At 39.6% G+C, this 14,141-nt stretch overlaps 1 protein-coding gene across 10 annotated transcripts in view; it reads left to right on the plus strand.

Annotated features, from left to right (window-relative positions):
* The window catches only part of ank2a (ankyrin 2a, neuronal), a 78,323-nt gene extending 67,269 nt beyond the window's left edge, over window positions 1-11,054 (plus strand). For all 10 annotated transcript variants that reach the window (XM_030093549.1, XM_030093553.1, XM_030093552.1 and 7 more), the window contains 4 exons: window positions 6,163-6,246; window positions 8,583-8,732; window positions 8,912-9,085; window positions 10,576-11,054. In XM_030093549.1, the coding sequence (XP_029949409.1) occupies window positions 6,163-6,246; window positions 8,583-8,732; window positions 8,912-9,085; window positions 10,576-10,590 (423 nt within the window). In that variant the 3' untranslated portion in view covers window positions 10,591-11,054. The remainder of the gene's footprint in view (window positions 1-6,162; window positions 6,247-8,582; window positions 8,733-8,911; window positions 9,086-10,575) is intronic.
* The last annotated feature ends 3,087 nt before the right edge of the window (window positions 11,055-14,141 follow it).

Here is a 14,141-nt window from a genome sequence, read left to right on the forward strand (position 1 = left end):
ATGTGTGGCGTGAGTGCGTGACAAAAGACGCGTGGGGCCGAGTTGGTCGGGGCGACGAGGGTTGACTGGTTACCGTGCCGAGAACAGACTGCTGCCGAAAAATGACTCCCCCCACGGGGGCGCGCATCGATTAGTGATAACATTGATTTAACATATTTTTTAGCGTTACGTAGCCTACAACTTTAGTTCAACCAGGATTCTCCATTGTTTATTTTATTATTATTTTTTATTCCTACAGTACACGGACATACAGGGGACAAAATACAAGAAAATGAAGGAAAGAGTTGTGTTATCAGTAGCGACAGATAGTTGAATATTGGAGTTTTGGGGAAGTTATGGATGAGATGACTGCATTATTGTGTGTGTGTGTGTGTGTGTGTGTGTGTGTGTGTGTGTGTGGTTTGTGTGTGTGTGTGTGTGTGTGTTTGTGTGTGTGGTGTGTGTGTGTGTGTGTTGTGTGTGATAAATATAATTACATGTATCAGTAATAATAATAATAATAACAATAATAAAGTAATCACACAATTATAAACTGAACGGAAACAAAAGGCCTGAGTATAATGAATGTAGAAGTGTTTTCCACTGAGCACATCACATCTCTCTTCACTAGTCACTTCACTACTAAGTCACTACTCTGGGCTGTGGAACAATGTCCCACCCACAGCTACATTTTGATGCCAAAATGTTCATTTTTGCTGCAAATGAATCATATCAACATATCGGTTATCGGTTTCCATAAGTACCAATAATTGGCATCGGCATCGTCCCTAAAAAAGCCATATCGGTCGGTCCTTATTAAACATATTATAGATACACTTAAAGACACTTTTCACAGTTGCAATCGGATTGACTTCCTTCCAGGATTCAGGGCTTTTTTAAACTTGAGACACAGTTCCTCCTCTGGGAACATTTTTTCAGCTATTTCTAATGGTCATATCCTCATAATCAGGTGAAATAGAATGAACCTTTCTGAGGCTTTCATACAGTTTTGATGAGCCAAGTAATTTTAGTGCCATTGAGAGTTTCCACTGATCATCAGACGACTTATTCCTCCCAAGCAGTACAGTTATTTACCGCACTGCATATTGTTGTTGTCCTTCTAAGAGGCTGAAGAAGTCTGTTTTAAATATTCATGGCAAATGCCAACAATGTTCTTAGAAGTCTTTTAATAATCACTAGTTTGTACAAATCACTAACCTTGTCCCCTATCATCATTTCACTTCTTTTGTTCAACATTTCAATAAGGCTTCTATCTACAACTCCAATCATGGCATGTGCACCATTATTGTGTAATGTTTTCTGTTAGTTTAGGATTACATGGTCATTAGTGGCTGTAAAACAGCATTTGCACAATGTGCGATTGATTTTTAAAATTGTGAACAACTGTTCACCACCACCACTGAAAAAAATTGTCCAATTTTGCTCAGAGGTGACAACCAGGATTTCTAGGTCCACAAGCCACAATAACTGCAGATTGCCTTCATGCGACTCTCTATTCTCACGATCGGCCTTCTCATATATGTGATTCATATATGTGATTGTAGCGCTTTGTATGTTTTATATTTACCTGCTCAGGGACTACAGATGGAAATTAGCCCAGGCTAAATCTGGTGTGAAGCATCTTTAAATAATGTTTTTCACACATTGTCCCTGTGAAATAAACCAATAAACTAAACTAAACTAAACTAAACTAAACTAACATTTTGGTCAATGGCCTGGCACCAACGAAGCAATATTGCTTTGGCCGTAGAATAACTGCCCAAATAATTTTTTACCATCTCAATACCTGAACAGCTGAGAAGTTACCCCCGGTCATCTATTTCAGAAAAAGAAGAAAAAAAAAGTCAGACTTTTTGTCTGAGCTCCTCGAAGAGCCTCACAAAAACAAAACAAAAAAAAAAAACAAAAAAACAAAAAAACAGTGGTTTCCAGTGTCATACATGGTTGAGTCAAATGTCAACTGGTTCATTTTTAAATGGTTGCTATCATCCTGTCTGACTGGGCAAGTCTTTCCACGACCAAGATCAAGCAAGAAAAGGATTCACAAAATGAAGAGCACATGAATGATCATGTACGGACCCACTCTGAATCACAATTAAAGATGAAACAAGCCCAAGATTTGTTTTCCCAAGAACCTGAAAAAGAATGAACAAGAGCAAACGTTCCTTCCTGTTGGTAAGAAACCAAAAAACCCTGCTTACCAATAAATGCACTGCTTATTTCAAAAGTAGTGATTCTGGCCATGTAGTGTCCTCTGAGCTTCCACTAATACTAAGAAATGCTTTCATGTTTTGCTGTGGCATGTTTGCATTACAGCACATTGGATGATTTGTTAGTTTAGCAAAACTAATCAAAACTACCGCAACCACATTAAAAACAAATACCTATACCTTTAAAGAAAAAGATTCACATAACTATTGATGAAAATATATACTGAATATAAATTGAATATAAACTGAATGATATATTTGGAATTCTATTTTAATTGGAACATGTTTGCAAATGCCACTTTTTTGCCCACCACCCATAAAAGTCAAAACCAAGTGATGCATTTGCAGCAACTAAAGGGACTACTTCTACTGGTCTACTTTTGAGTGTCCAAAGCTTCCAACGTTTCCCATGATAACCGATAACAATCACAGAAAAATACCACTGAATATTTGTCATTCCACATCCACTGGCAATGCCCCAGTTGCAAGATATAAGACATGCTTCAGTTGAATGCAAAAAATTAAATGTGAAGATATTTAATTGCATGAATACAGCGGTATAACGCTTTCTATTGCCATTGTCTTGGCACGACATGCAACGCAGGTGATGTTGACTGCATCCTTTTCACCAGGTTTTGTTTGACATTTGACAAAGACAAAAATGTTTCCATGACAGGTTGTGCTTTTTCTTCCTAATAATAAAACTGTTGTTTTGTGAGGTTGGAACTGCAGAAGTCAATTTGACTATGGTAAATTTTATAGTCTAGATGGTTTAGCTCTTTTGTGGGACCTGCTATGCATCTTGACTTTATATCATGACTTGATAGCACTTAAAATTATTTTGCCATTACATACAACTTCATCTTGCACTAAATAGTTGTTTCATTAATTCATTTGAGCCCTGTCTACTTTGTAAGCAAAATATGTTGTCTGTTATAATGCATAGATTTAAAAAAAAACAGACAAATCTCAGCATTTCTCTGTACTTTCTTAATGAATGTACATTCTATTTTAATTTGGAGTTAAAAATTTCAATAATCCATCAATAATCTGATCATTGATTATCTGTACATATATGGGCTACAAATGAATTTCTTCATGACAAAAGGTGTCTCCTTTTTAAGGAAACCCTTCCTCAACAAATGCATGTTGTGTTTGTTGCTTTTATCATCAGATAAACCATCAAACATGTTTGTAATTTGCTCTCCCACTCCATTTTATGATTTTTTTTTCAGGTACCAACTGCATCATCCAAGAAAGTTCATTCACAGTCTCCAAATGTTGATTTAGAACAGAGTCAGGTCCTTTCAAATAACACAAACTCCTTGGCAAATGATATGAGCGCACAATCCACTGAAAGACTAGAATTACTATTTCCGGGTGCTTGTGATTCAAGTGAAGAACTAAATGATATTGCATTCACCGCAGAAGGTGACTTACCAACGGATGAAAACAGTCAGTGGGTGTCACTGCCTGAGCAAAATGAAGATTCTGATTTGGCAACAACTTGTTCAGTGGCCCCAGATTCACAGAGTGAACATCTAATAGGAGTATTGATGTTCTCACCAAGATGTCTCCAGATCCAGAGTCTACACCTTCTTCACCAGAGTCTGGGTCACCTCAGCTTGACCAGCTCCTCTCAGATCTGGAAGGAATGAAATTCAATCTACAACAAGAAACTACTAACCCACCATCATTAGAAACAACTGGCAACTCTGAAGTTGATCAGAGTGACAAGCTGGAAGACCTGTCAGTTGTTGATCCAGAAAGCAGAGATGATCTAGAAGACCCCATGTCACCAGATGAAGTGCTTGATGGAGATGACCACACCAGTGCAGGAACCACAGAGCCAACTCATTTCCACACATCTGCAGAAGATGACAGAGGAAAGGACTCAGTTGTTCTCAGCGTGACGAAAACATCTGAAACAGCCGTACCATCAAGCATTGGTTTTCATGAAGACAGTCCTGTATCCCCCACTTCAATCCCTACGTCTTCCCAAGCAGTTTGTGAAGATATGGAACCAACTCTAACATCAAGGTTTTGTGACGATATGTTTCAGGATGGTAATAACATTGGGAATGCTCCTGACATCTTTCCTTCAGCAGCTACAGAAAGCCAGATTGACACAGTTAGGGAACATCCGATTGATCATTTTCAGGAAGATTATACAGCTGACATTGTTCAAACTCAAGAAGAGCTGCAACCCCTTCCACTATGTAATGACTTGAAGGACACTACAGAAGAAACTTCAACAGAGAGTAACCAAAATCTGTATTTAATGGAAGCAAGCTCTGTTGAGACCTATCAGAGTGAAGACTACTCTTCTCAATCGTTATCCGATATGACTCCTGAGACTGTTACAACTGCCAGACATTTCAGCTTTGAAGAGTTGATGCAATTCCCCTCCTCAAGGAACTCAACATCTTCAGATGAGGACAAGCCAAGGGACGGTGGACAGCTTTCAGTAGAAGCTCTGATCCCAGCAGATCATGAATATTTTCAGTCCACATCAGTCATATCCAAACCTGAGTTGACTTCATCAACTTCTGATGAGGAGTATAGCATCAATTCAGCTGCAGAAGTCTCTTCCACCTCAGCTGTCAATACGCACATCCCTCCAAGATACAGCGAGGTGGTTAACAGTAGTACAGACAGTCCAACCTTTGACTATTCTGACCCAGAGCCTTTCTTTGACTGTAAGCAAGCTGCGTCTGATTTCTCAGAGCCTGAAGAAGCTGAGGCAAGAGCTAAGTCAAGTGGGATGAAGCCCTTGAGTCGTTTCAGGCATCTTAGAGGGCCTGAGAATAATGATCGTAGAGTACTGTTGTCTTCTGGAAGTGAAGATTATGAAGACGCTACCTTTGTCCATGAGCCTTTTCATCATGTAGACAGTGAAGAATTACTGCACTACTCAGCATCAGATGAAGAATTCATCCTATGTGAGGCTTCACAGCCGCCCCCTGTCTGTGAAATTGGCCCATTTGACGATACTGATAAATCTCTGGCAATGGTAAGATGAGATTTATTAAAAACCTGCAAGTTTTTTCCCAGAGCTGAGCTTGACAGACTACTATATTTGCTTCGAAGGGATGACTGCTAACCATATGGCCTCACAAATGGGATTTAAATTTCCTCATTTTGTTTTGATTTCAGAATTAATCACTTCTAATTGAGCATGTCACTTTGCTGCCTGTGTCAGTCTGTGATGACATGATCTACCTTGTTTTTTTTCACATCAGCAGCAACATTCTGTTAATCAAGTAAAAGCATGGACTCTTTTCCAAATGTTTTGTGAAGTTACAGACTGCCATGTTGTACTTTCTTGTGTGTCGTAATGAAGTGGAGCCTTCAGCACATTGAAAGTGCAACATTTCACTCTGCTTTTGGCTTGCTTTGCTACAAAGATAGTGCTCACTCGTTGTCATTCAATACATCTAAATGGAACTGTGTGCTTGGCCAGGAGATCAACGCAGAGCTTGGATCAAAGTCAGAAAGTTCAGATGAGGAATTTTTGACCACCAGAATTGTACGAAGGAGAGTGGTCATTCAGGTATCCGATTCGGCATGACATGGTGGTGTTTTAGATTAGCATGGAGAGTGTATTTCAACTGGGCTGGGTCTTCGCTGGTTACAAACCTTACCATCTAACAACTTCAGGTTTTAACAGAAAGTGCGGAAGTGTGCGTATTAACATCAACTCTGTTACCTGTCTCTTTCTGAGCACAGATGGCTGGACCTCAGGGTGATTTTTTTTTTTTTTTTAATTCTGCTGTGTGCCCTTATTTAACCCCAAACAAGCAAGTGTGTTTTCTATTTCTGTTTATTGCGCACTATAACAATGAATTAATTTCCTGTTGTATGCCTAACACATATACTCAATAAGTAGCGAATCAAACGTGACTTCCAAAGTTAACTGTCCCAGTAATGCTTTGTCTTGTTTATCTTACAGGCCGATGAATTTCCAGACCTCCCGGCTCAATCGGTGACAGAAGAAAAGTACACAGATGAAAACGGACATGTGGTTGTGAAGAAGGTAAAGCAAGGTTACACCCAAGCAAGTTTTACGTAGCTGTATGTTAGTATATTATGTGATATGAATATCATTCACACTTTTGTTAAAATGTATAATATTATATAATCTAATTGAGATTCATAGTTTACTGTATGCCAGGTTTGTTTACATGTAACTTTTTTCAACTTCTCAATTAATCACAATAGCATCAACCATGGCTTAAAATGTACCGTATTGGCCTGAATATAAGACAACTATGATTATAAGACGACCCCTATTTCTCAAAAAAATATTGTCATATATTCGGGCCAATACGGTACATAACTGTGAAGAAATCTGATGATGACGATAATGATGATGAGGATTGTGATGATGATGATGACGATGATGATAATGAATGGCAAGAGTGTTTACCATGTTCTGGCATCAGAGATGTTCAGTGACAGTTTAGAGTGTTGGTCATCTGTGACTTTGACAATTTTTAAGTCTTTGTAGTCATTTTTGAATATTGGTCGCGTGGACTCAAGAAAACTTCACTTTACAGTTTACGTTTCTGACCAGAAAAAGCCACATTGCTTAATATACAGTACAATTTGTAGATTTAGTGTAAATTATGTAAACAATGACAGCCAAAGACAACATTTAAGTATAAACTTCTATGCAGAAAGTTCTGCCAAACTGTGATAGCTATGTGTGTGCGCTGTCTTAAGTTTACTGTTAAGTCATACAGTCAAAAATAGTGTTATAGCCTAAATACTAGGGGTGTAACAATACATATATTTGTATTGAACAGTTTCGGTACAGGCCGTTCGGTTCGGTACAGGACTGTGCACGGGTGAGTTCACGGGCCAAAGGTTGTTTTTTTTTTCCCCCGGCTCACGGGCCAGATGGTGCGTGTGTTTACGTTCTGCTGCTAGCATGTGCGGCTACACCTGCAGCCATGATTGCTACTGCTAGCAGCTTCGTCCATGCTTCACATGTCCGCGTGGCGCATTGGTCCCTGGGACGCCATGTCATGAATTTCTGTCCACGGACGTCGCATGCAGGACAGATTTTGTGACTGCGCTGCGCGTATGCGCACGTCGCGCCGGTACACACATGCGCCAGAGCGCCACAGCAAACAAACCATGACAGACGCTAACTTTGAAAAGTGAGTCTGTGAAGCAAACAGGCTGCAACTCTGTCTGAAGAAACTCAGAGAAAAGCTGGTGGACGGAGAGAGCAGGCTCTATCAGGAGGGAGGAGAAGGTCTGTCACAGAAGTGAAAGCAGTGTGCGAACTACACCGCGGCTGTCGGGGGGGCTCACTTATTGGGGGGGATACGTGTGCCTCAGAGGGAATATGTCTGCTTTAAGTGACGCTTAAGGCATAGTGCCCCCACTCTTCAATGGTGAGGACAAGTACTGCATGCAGGTCGGCATCTTTATTCAAGTGAAATAGTGATGCGCAAATCATCCATTAAAATTGGCCTAATTCTGCATATAATCCATGATTATGATCATACAAAATCAATAATAATAAATTAAAGGAAATACATGGGGGAAACTGCATTTTTCCAATATTTAGCCCCCCCCAAAATTTCACAAATCATGTTTTCAGGGGGAGTCATGTCTCATCAAGGGGGGCTGAGACCCCCCTGGCCCCCCCCCATAGTTCGCACCCTGAGTGAAAGTATCTAATCACTCGGGCGCCGCCCCGAGATTCAGAAACAGAAAAAAAAAAAAAAAAAAACTGGCTAAATAAACTCTGATACTAAATGATAACGTACTGATAATGTCTGTGCCTCATTTCTTATAAATAATCTGAAATAAAGGAGCAGATAAACAGTCTAGAGAGCCGGAAAAGCTTCTTCCGGATGCGTGGATCAGTGCGCCTGCATGGAACGTACACAGCTGAGCCCAAATGTAGCAGGAGAGAAGAGCGTTCGCATCGGTGATGTGCCGCAAAGCGGACACAGACACGCAGACGTGGGAAGCATGACAAGAACAAGAAAATTCAGGTTTTGCATTTTGTTCCCTACTGTATCGAAACCGAACCGAACCGTGACCTCAGAACCGAGGTACGTATCGAACTGAGATTTTTGTGTATCGTTACACCCCTACCAAATACCCCCAAAGAAATGTGTTTTTAGGCTTTATTTTTGCAACAACCAGTAAATATCAACAGAGTAAATGAATGTTACTGCATTGTTGCTATATTTCGTAAAAATAGCACAATTATCTGCTGTATAAGTGTAATAAACAAACTATATTGGAGGTTATATTTCTGTTACATAATGTTTTGTTTTGTTTTGTTTTGTTTTGTTTTGTTTTGTTTTGTTTTGTTTTGTTTTGTTTTTTTAATGCTGTGTCACTCAGGTTACCCGCAAAATTATTCGCAAGTGTGTTTCTGCGGATGGCGTGGAGCATGAAGAGACGTCGGAGGGAGCTGAGGAGACGATGGAGGGAGCCGGGTATTCCAAGGTCGTGAAGCGAACTGTAGTAAAGAGTGTGGGAGACCACACAGAGGTGTGTGTTTGCTCACTGCCACCATCTTCCATTTGGCTTCTAACAAACAAGTGTTACACACAGTCAACATCTAATAGCAGTTAAAAGATGTTTGGAATGACTGTCGTTTGTTCGGTACAGCAGGTTCCTTTGACCATTAAGAAAACATCCAATGACCTTTTATTTTTATTCCGTTCCAGGTAACATTTACTGAATGTGAGGGCCTTTCGTCAACAAATCAGGAGATCCCTGATGGTCGAAAGCTCAGTTGCACAGAAAAGACAACAGTAGTGGAGGGTGAAAGGACATCTGCACACCAGGGTGACCCAGCATTGGCCTCTGACCTCCCATCAGCCCAAGATGACTTCAAGCAGGTTTGTTAACTTTGTCAGTAAAATTATCTGATGGAGGCTTATCAGACCTGTCATGTCGGTATTTGATAGGGTTGTGGGTTATTGGTTTGAGCAAAACATTAAGGGGTCAATATTTACTGACACACAGTGGCTCTTTGTGCCATGTACTCTATTTTATTTTTTTCTCCTTTTCATGCCAACAGGCACTGAGTTATTTAAAAGATTTTAGTGCATCAGAGCTCCCCCCTGTGGTGGAGACAGAAACTGTCAGAAGGATGGAACCATGGTCAGGAGGTGTGTGTAGGCTGATTACCAGGCGCATGTGTGAGAATAACACTTCACCTGCGTGGATTTTGTGTTTGAAGCTGAAACTTACTGCTATTTAATGTCTCCTGAAGTTGATGTTGCATGTCAAATGTAATGTTCACTTCATTGAATCCAGAAAGGATATCACAGGAAAAGAAATGATGCTCCTTAAAGCTTCCTACCTTGGAGCACATTTCCCACATCTGACGTTTCGTTCAGCTATTTAACTGCAAGGAGTAAAACCACATGTCCCATGCTCTTAAAATCAGAATGTCGCAATATTTAATGACTTTATTAAATGTAAATTTATAGCTGTAATATTGTATTGCATTTTGTATAGATATAGTGCAGAACGCTGTAGGTAAACAATATCAATTAGAGGATGGCTGTTTCACAGTTTGTAGTACGGGGTGTTTTTGAAATCACAAGGTTAATTTTTTACATCCCTATATGTGTATGTGAGTGTGTGCAGTTGTATTGGTGAATGAATGAATGGGACTGATCATATGAGGACATCAAGAACTGTGCTGCATCAGTAAATCCATTTATTTTCATGTATGGAACAAGCTACAAAACACAACCCAAGAGTAGTTTTTTCGGGATGAAGCTCAATGATTGTTTCAGCAAAGACACATGGAAAACATCCCTTATTAAAAGAAGAAAGCTAAAAGAAAGAAATCCCCAATAATAAAGCAAAAAAAGCCTCATTACTTCATTTTGCTTGTGTGAAATAGAGATTTACCCTCCAGTTTGCCTCTAACAGAGACTGCAGATCCCCTCTGTTATCTCTTATTTGCCGAAAAAATATTACAGTGAAGCCCAAACACAAACGCAGGAGCTTGTTATCTGGGTTTGTCTCTTTACTGTGGCCCCTGACATGCAGCATGAGGGCCCCTGATCTTTGGCTATCTGTTAGTACTATTGGGAACCAGGACTGCATATGATTTATTCTCCCAATCTTCAATACTCTTTTTACATCCCAGCTGGAAAGTCACCCTGAATTCTCTGCATGTGATTCCAGCTGAACGTTGGATTTATAAAGCATGATTTGAATTTGAGTGGTTTGTTGGTTTCTCATAAAGCGTTTTACAAGTATAACAAAGCTTTTTTTTGCTTTAATCTGATTCCCCAAAAGGTCAACGAGATCTTCCCAAACATTAAAATTGCCTTTCTCTTCTTTCACTCCCTACTCACTTCATCCTCAGGGCCCACGTGCGTAAAGGCCAAACCCGGAGACGAACTGTGGTGAGGGGACCTGGACAGCACAGACAGGTCCTCACAGAGCAAGTGGACGGCCCCAGAAATGGGTCAAATCCCCGCGACCTCCAACAGCATCTCCACCAGCTCTTTCACCGCTACTGCGAAGAAGAAAGGGAGGAGGACAGTGACGACGAAGACGAGGGGACGGAGTAGACGAGCGATTGAAACTGTCCCCAGCTCCCCGGTTCTGCCCACGCTAAAGTCTCTGCTGATCCTATGCATTCGCCACTTGCAATCCCAGTGTGCACCGTGACACTTCAGAGCTACCACAGTCTTCCCATTTAAGTCCTCAAAGATGGCATTTCGTTTCCAGTTTGGCGTTTTGTCGCTGGCTGTTGATATGTAGTCAGTGATTTTACGTTTCATTGTTCCAATGTTGTTTTGCCTTTTTTTTTTGTGACCAAAGAAAGCTCTCTGTTGTTTTCCTGTTCATTTTTACTTTCCACATCAGAGTTGTCTGATATTATTTATCTGATCCTGTGGGTAGAGCAAGAAAAAAAATACAGAAAAAAAAAACACAGATAAAATATTATTCACATCAATTAACACTCAAACCTCCAGAAGGTAAATGACATTTTACCAACAAAATACCGGTATTGCGCTTATAGGTGCTTGGAAAGAAAGACAATATTTCACATTGCACTGCCTCTCACAAAGTAAAGTTTCTCAGATTTCTGGAAAACTTTCTCACTCACTATACTAGCTGCTCTGCTTTTTTGATTCAGGTGGTCAAGATGTCACAAACAGAAAAACCAGACTGTATTGACACTGGAATTAACCGCTGCTGTTGTGTTTTGTGTAGACTATGTGTAATCTGTCTTTGGGAATTATATATTACCTATAATATCAACATTACTGACATCTGTAGCCTAGGAATTAATATTCACTCATGTGAAGTAGAACAGGCATGACTAATCAACATCTGTCAGTTTGACCCTCGCTTTAACCGCTTTGTCTATGGATTATCCTTCTGTCTTTCTTACTCTTCTGTGTGTGTGCGTGCGTGCGTGTGTGTGTGAGTGCTTGCGTGTCAGAATGAAACTGGATTGATGTTGCTGTGCGCTGGACTTTATCCGTGCATGTGGACAGTTATAAGACAGTCGTGATTTTTTTTTTTTTTTTTTATTTTTTTGGTTGTCGTTTTGGTTTTGTTTAAGTGTTACTGTCGGCCCAAATCAGTGTTTAATTTATTTCAGAGTGGTTCAGAATTTGTCACTAGGGAACAAAATCTCCACCGCTGCTCTAGTGACATTCTTCTGATGTGATGTTTGTGGTGTGGGATGTTTTTATTTATTGTATATGTAGATTTTTTTTTTTCTTTTCAGTCAGAAAGGTAACCCGTTTCAGCGGTTGTTTGACAGCTGAGTGACTGAATGAGTTTTCGTGTGCCAGTTTCTGTCAACACAGGGAAGAAATGATTCTTTTCCACTAAATGCATTTGCACTCCTGAATGTCAGGAGGGACCACCTCCATGCTTTCTGTGCACAGGACTCGAGGTGCAGTAATATCTTAGCCACAGAGACAGTCTCGTTCCAGAAAGACCATGATACACACGACACATGCGCAGTGAGGCAGGCTGAGTGCTTAAAACGATGATTACCCACAGCTACGGATCGCTACTGTATGTATCTCCAACATGTAATGTATTTATTTCACTATCACTATTTACTTTGTGTTTTAGAAACATGTAAAATGCAAATTAGTGAAAGTTCACTGTGACAGATATGCTTCTAATTTGAAAATCAGCATCCCTTTTCTGTGATGATGCCAGTTATATACATATACGATGCATATATAAATATCTATAAGGGCATGTGTTACTGTATCAAAGTTCAAAAAGACAAAAACAAAAGTGGCTGCAGTGCATCTATGGCTGATAGAGAATAAAAAAAACTCCAAACATGAAGTGTTGCATCTTTTTTCATTTGTTAAAACTGCATGATTTTTTTCTCATTTTTTAATTGCACACAACCATTACCATGCTCATATGAATTTAAACCCACGTCTGAAACACACTGTGAATATTTCAATCTTTCATAAACTGCCTGCTGCTCTGCCAGCTGGAGGTAAGAGAAGCAGACCCTGTGCTGCCCCCTGCTGGTAGTCAGGAGTAACCCGGGAAGAACTCTTGCAGCACGTGGCGGCTCAAATTCTATTAAAATATGAGCGATGAAATAATCTAATTGTACCTATATTCTGCTCTAAATCTTCAAAAGAGTTGATTATTTCCCACGGTAGATTATTAAGGTGAAGTACAGGAATATAGGCAAAGTCCCTGGTAAATATATATATATATATATATATATATATATATATATATGTATGTATGTATGTATGTATGTATATAAAATTTTATGTTCCGTTTCGTTTTTAAAGCTGCTTAAACAGGTATTCCCAGTTTATTCGACGGATTATGCTGCTCAGTACCACCCCATGCAGTAATTTACTGTTGACTTGCATTTTGCACTGTAAAGTTAGATCATTGTGTTTATATCATCGTGGGATCATTGTGGGTTATAAACTCGTTTTTCGCATTTTAAATAAATCTGTGTCAACAAAACCTTTCTCAAATGAAGCGTGATATTCACTCTTCAGTTTTAATGAAATGTAATAAAACAGTGAAAATGTCTAAATGCTGCAAAGATATCTACAAACATTCCAAAAACAGATATTTATCAACATAACCTACTGGATCCTACCTGATGACCTTGAAAGTGCTGGAGTTGCTCACTGAGGACATCTGGTCACTCAAATCCCCCAGCCTGTAGATTCCTCTGATGTCCACAAGATGTCCCCACTAATTATAAAAAAAAGTACTGTTCAAGAACTAGAATCACATAAGTTGCTATTTTTTAGATAATTAATTCATAACAGACCATTTTCATTTATTTGGAAAGATCTTTGTCCAGCAGATTTAAAAAGTACCATAAACTACTGTGTCAATGGGCTAAAAAAGACCCATAAAGAACAGAGGCAGAGCGTGGGTCTCAATACAGAGGAGAGTATTCTTGATGGGCCCTTATGATAGTACCGTAATTTTACCATTCAAACAATACCTCATCCTACCATCAAACAACACACGAATGCTCACTTTTATTGAGCCAAGCAAACCTGTATGCCTGAGAAAGCAGAATAAAGTCACAAACCAGTTCACAAACTTGTTCTGAAGAACAAATACACATGTGCACGCACACACATACACACCAATGCAACCTGACAGTGTCAATCTCCGAGCGTCCGCTGTCCATGGTGCTGAAAGCTTAGATAAAAAGTCACGGGCTAAATCTGTACCATCTTTGATACAGCTTAAATATAAAATGAACACAGCTGGTCTAAAATTACATAATCTACTCAGATAGATATAGACACAGCTATCTATATCTTTTGGAATTCCAGTATATTAGAGAAAAAAATAGACTCGGTGGTCTCTAGTACACAAGGCACAATCAAATAGGCAGGTGTTTAAGTGCACGGCATTCTGATAAAGATAATATTTTTGAAAATACGGTGG

This window comes from Salarias fasciatus, chromosome 6 (genome assembly GCF_902148845.1).
Source record: "Salarias fasciatus chromosome 6, fSalaFa1.1, whole genome shotgun sequence".
In the NCBI taxonomy this organism is placed as follows: Eukaryota; Metazoa; Chordata; class Actinopteri; order Blenniiformes; family Blenniidae; genus Salarias; species Salarias fasciatus.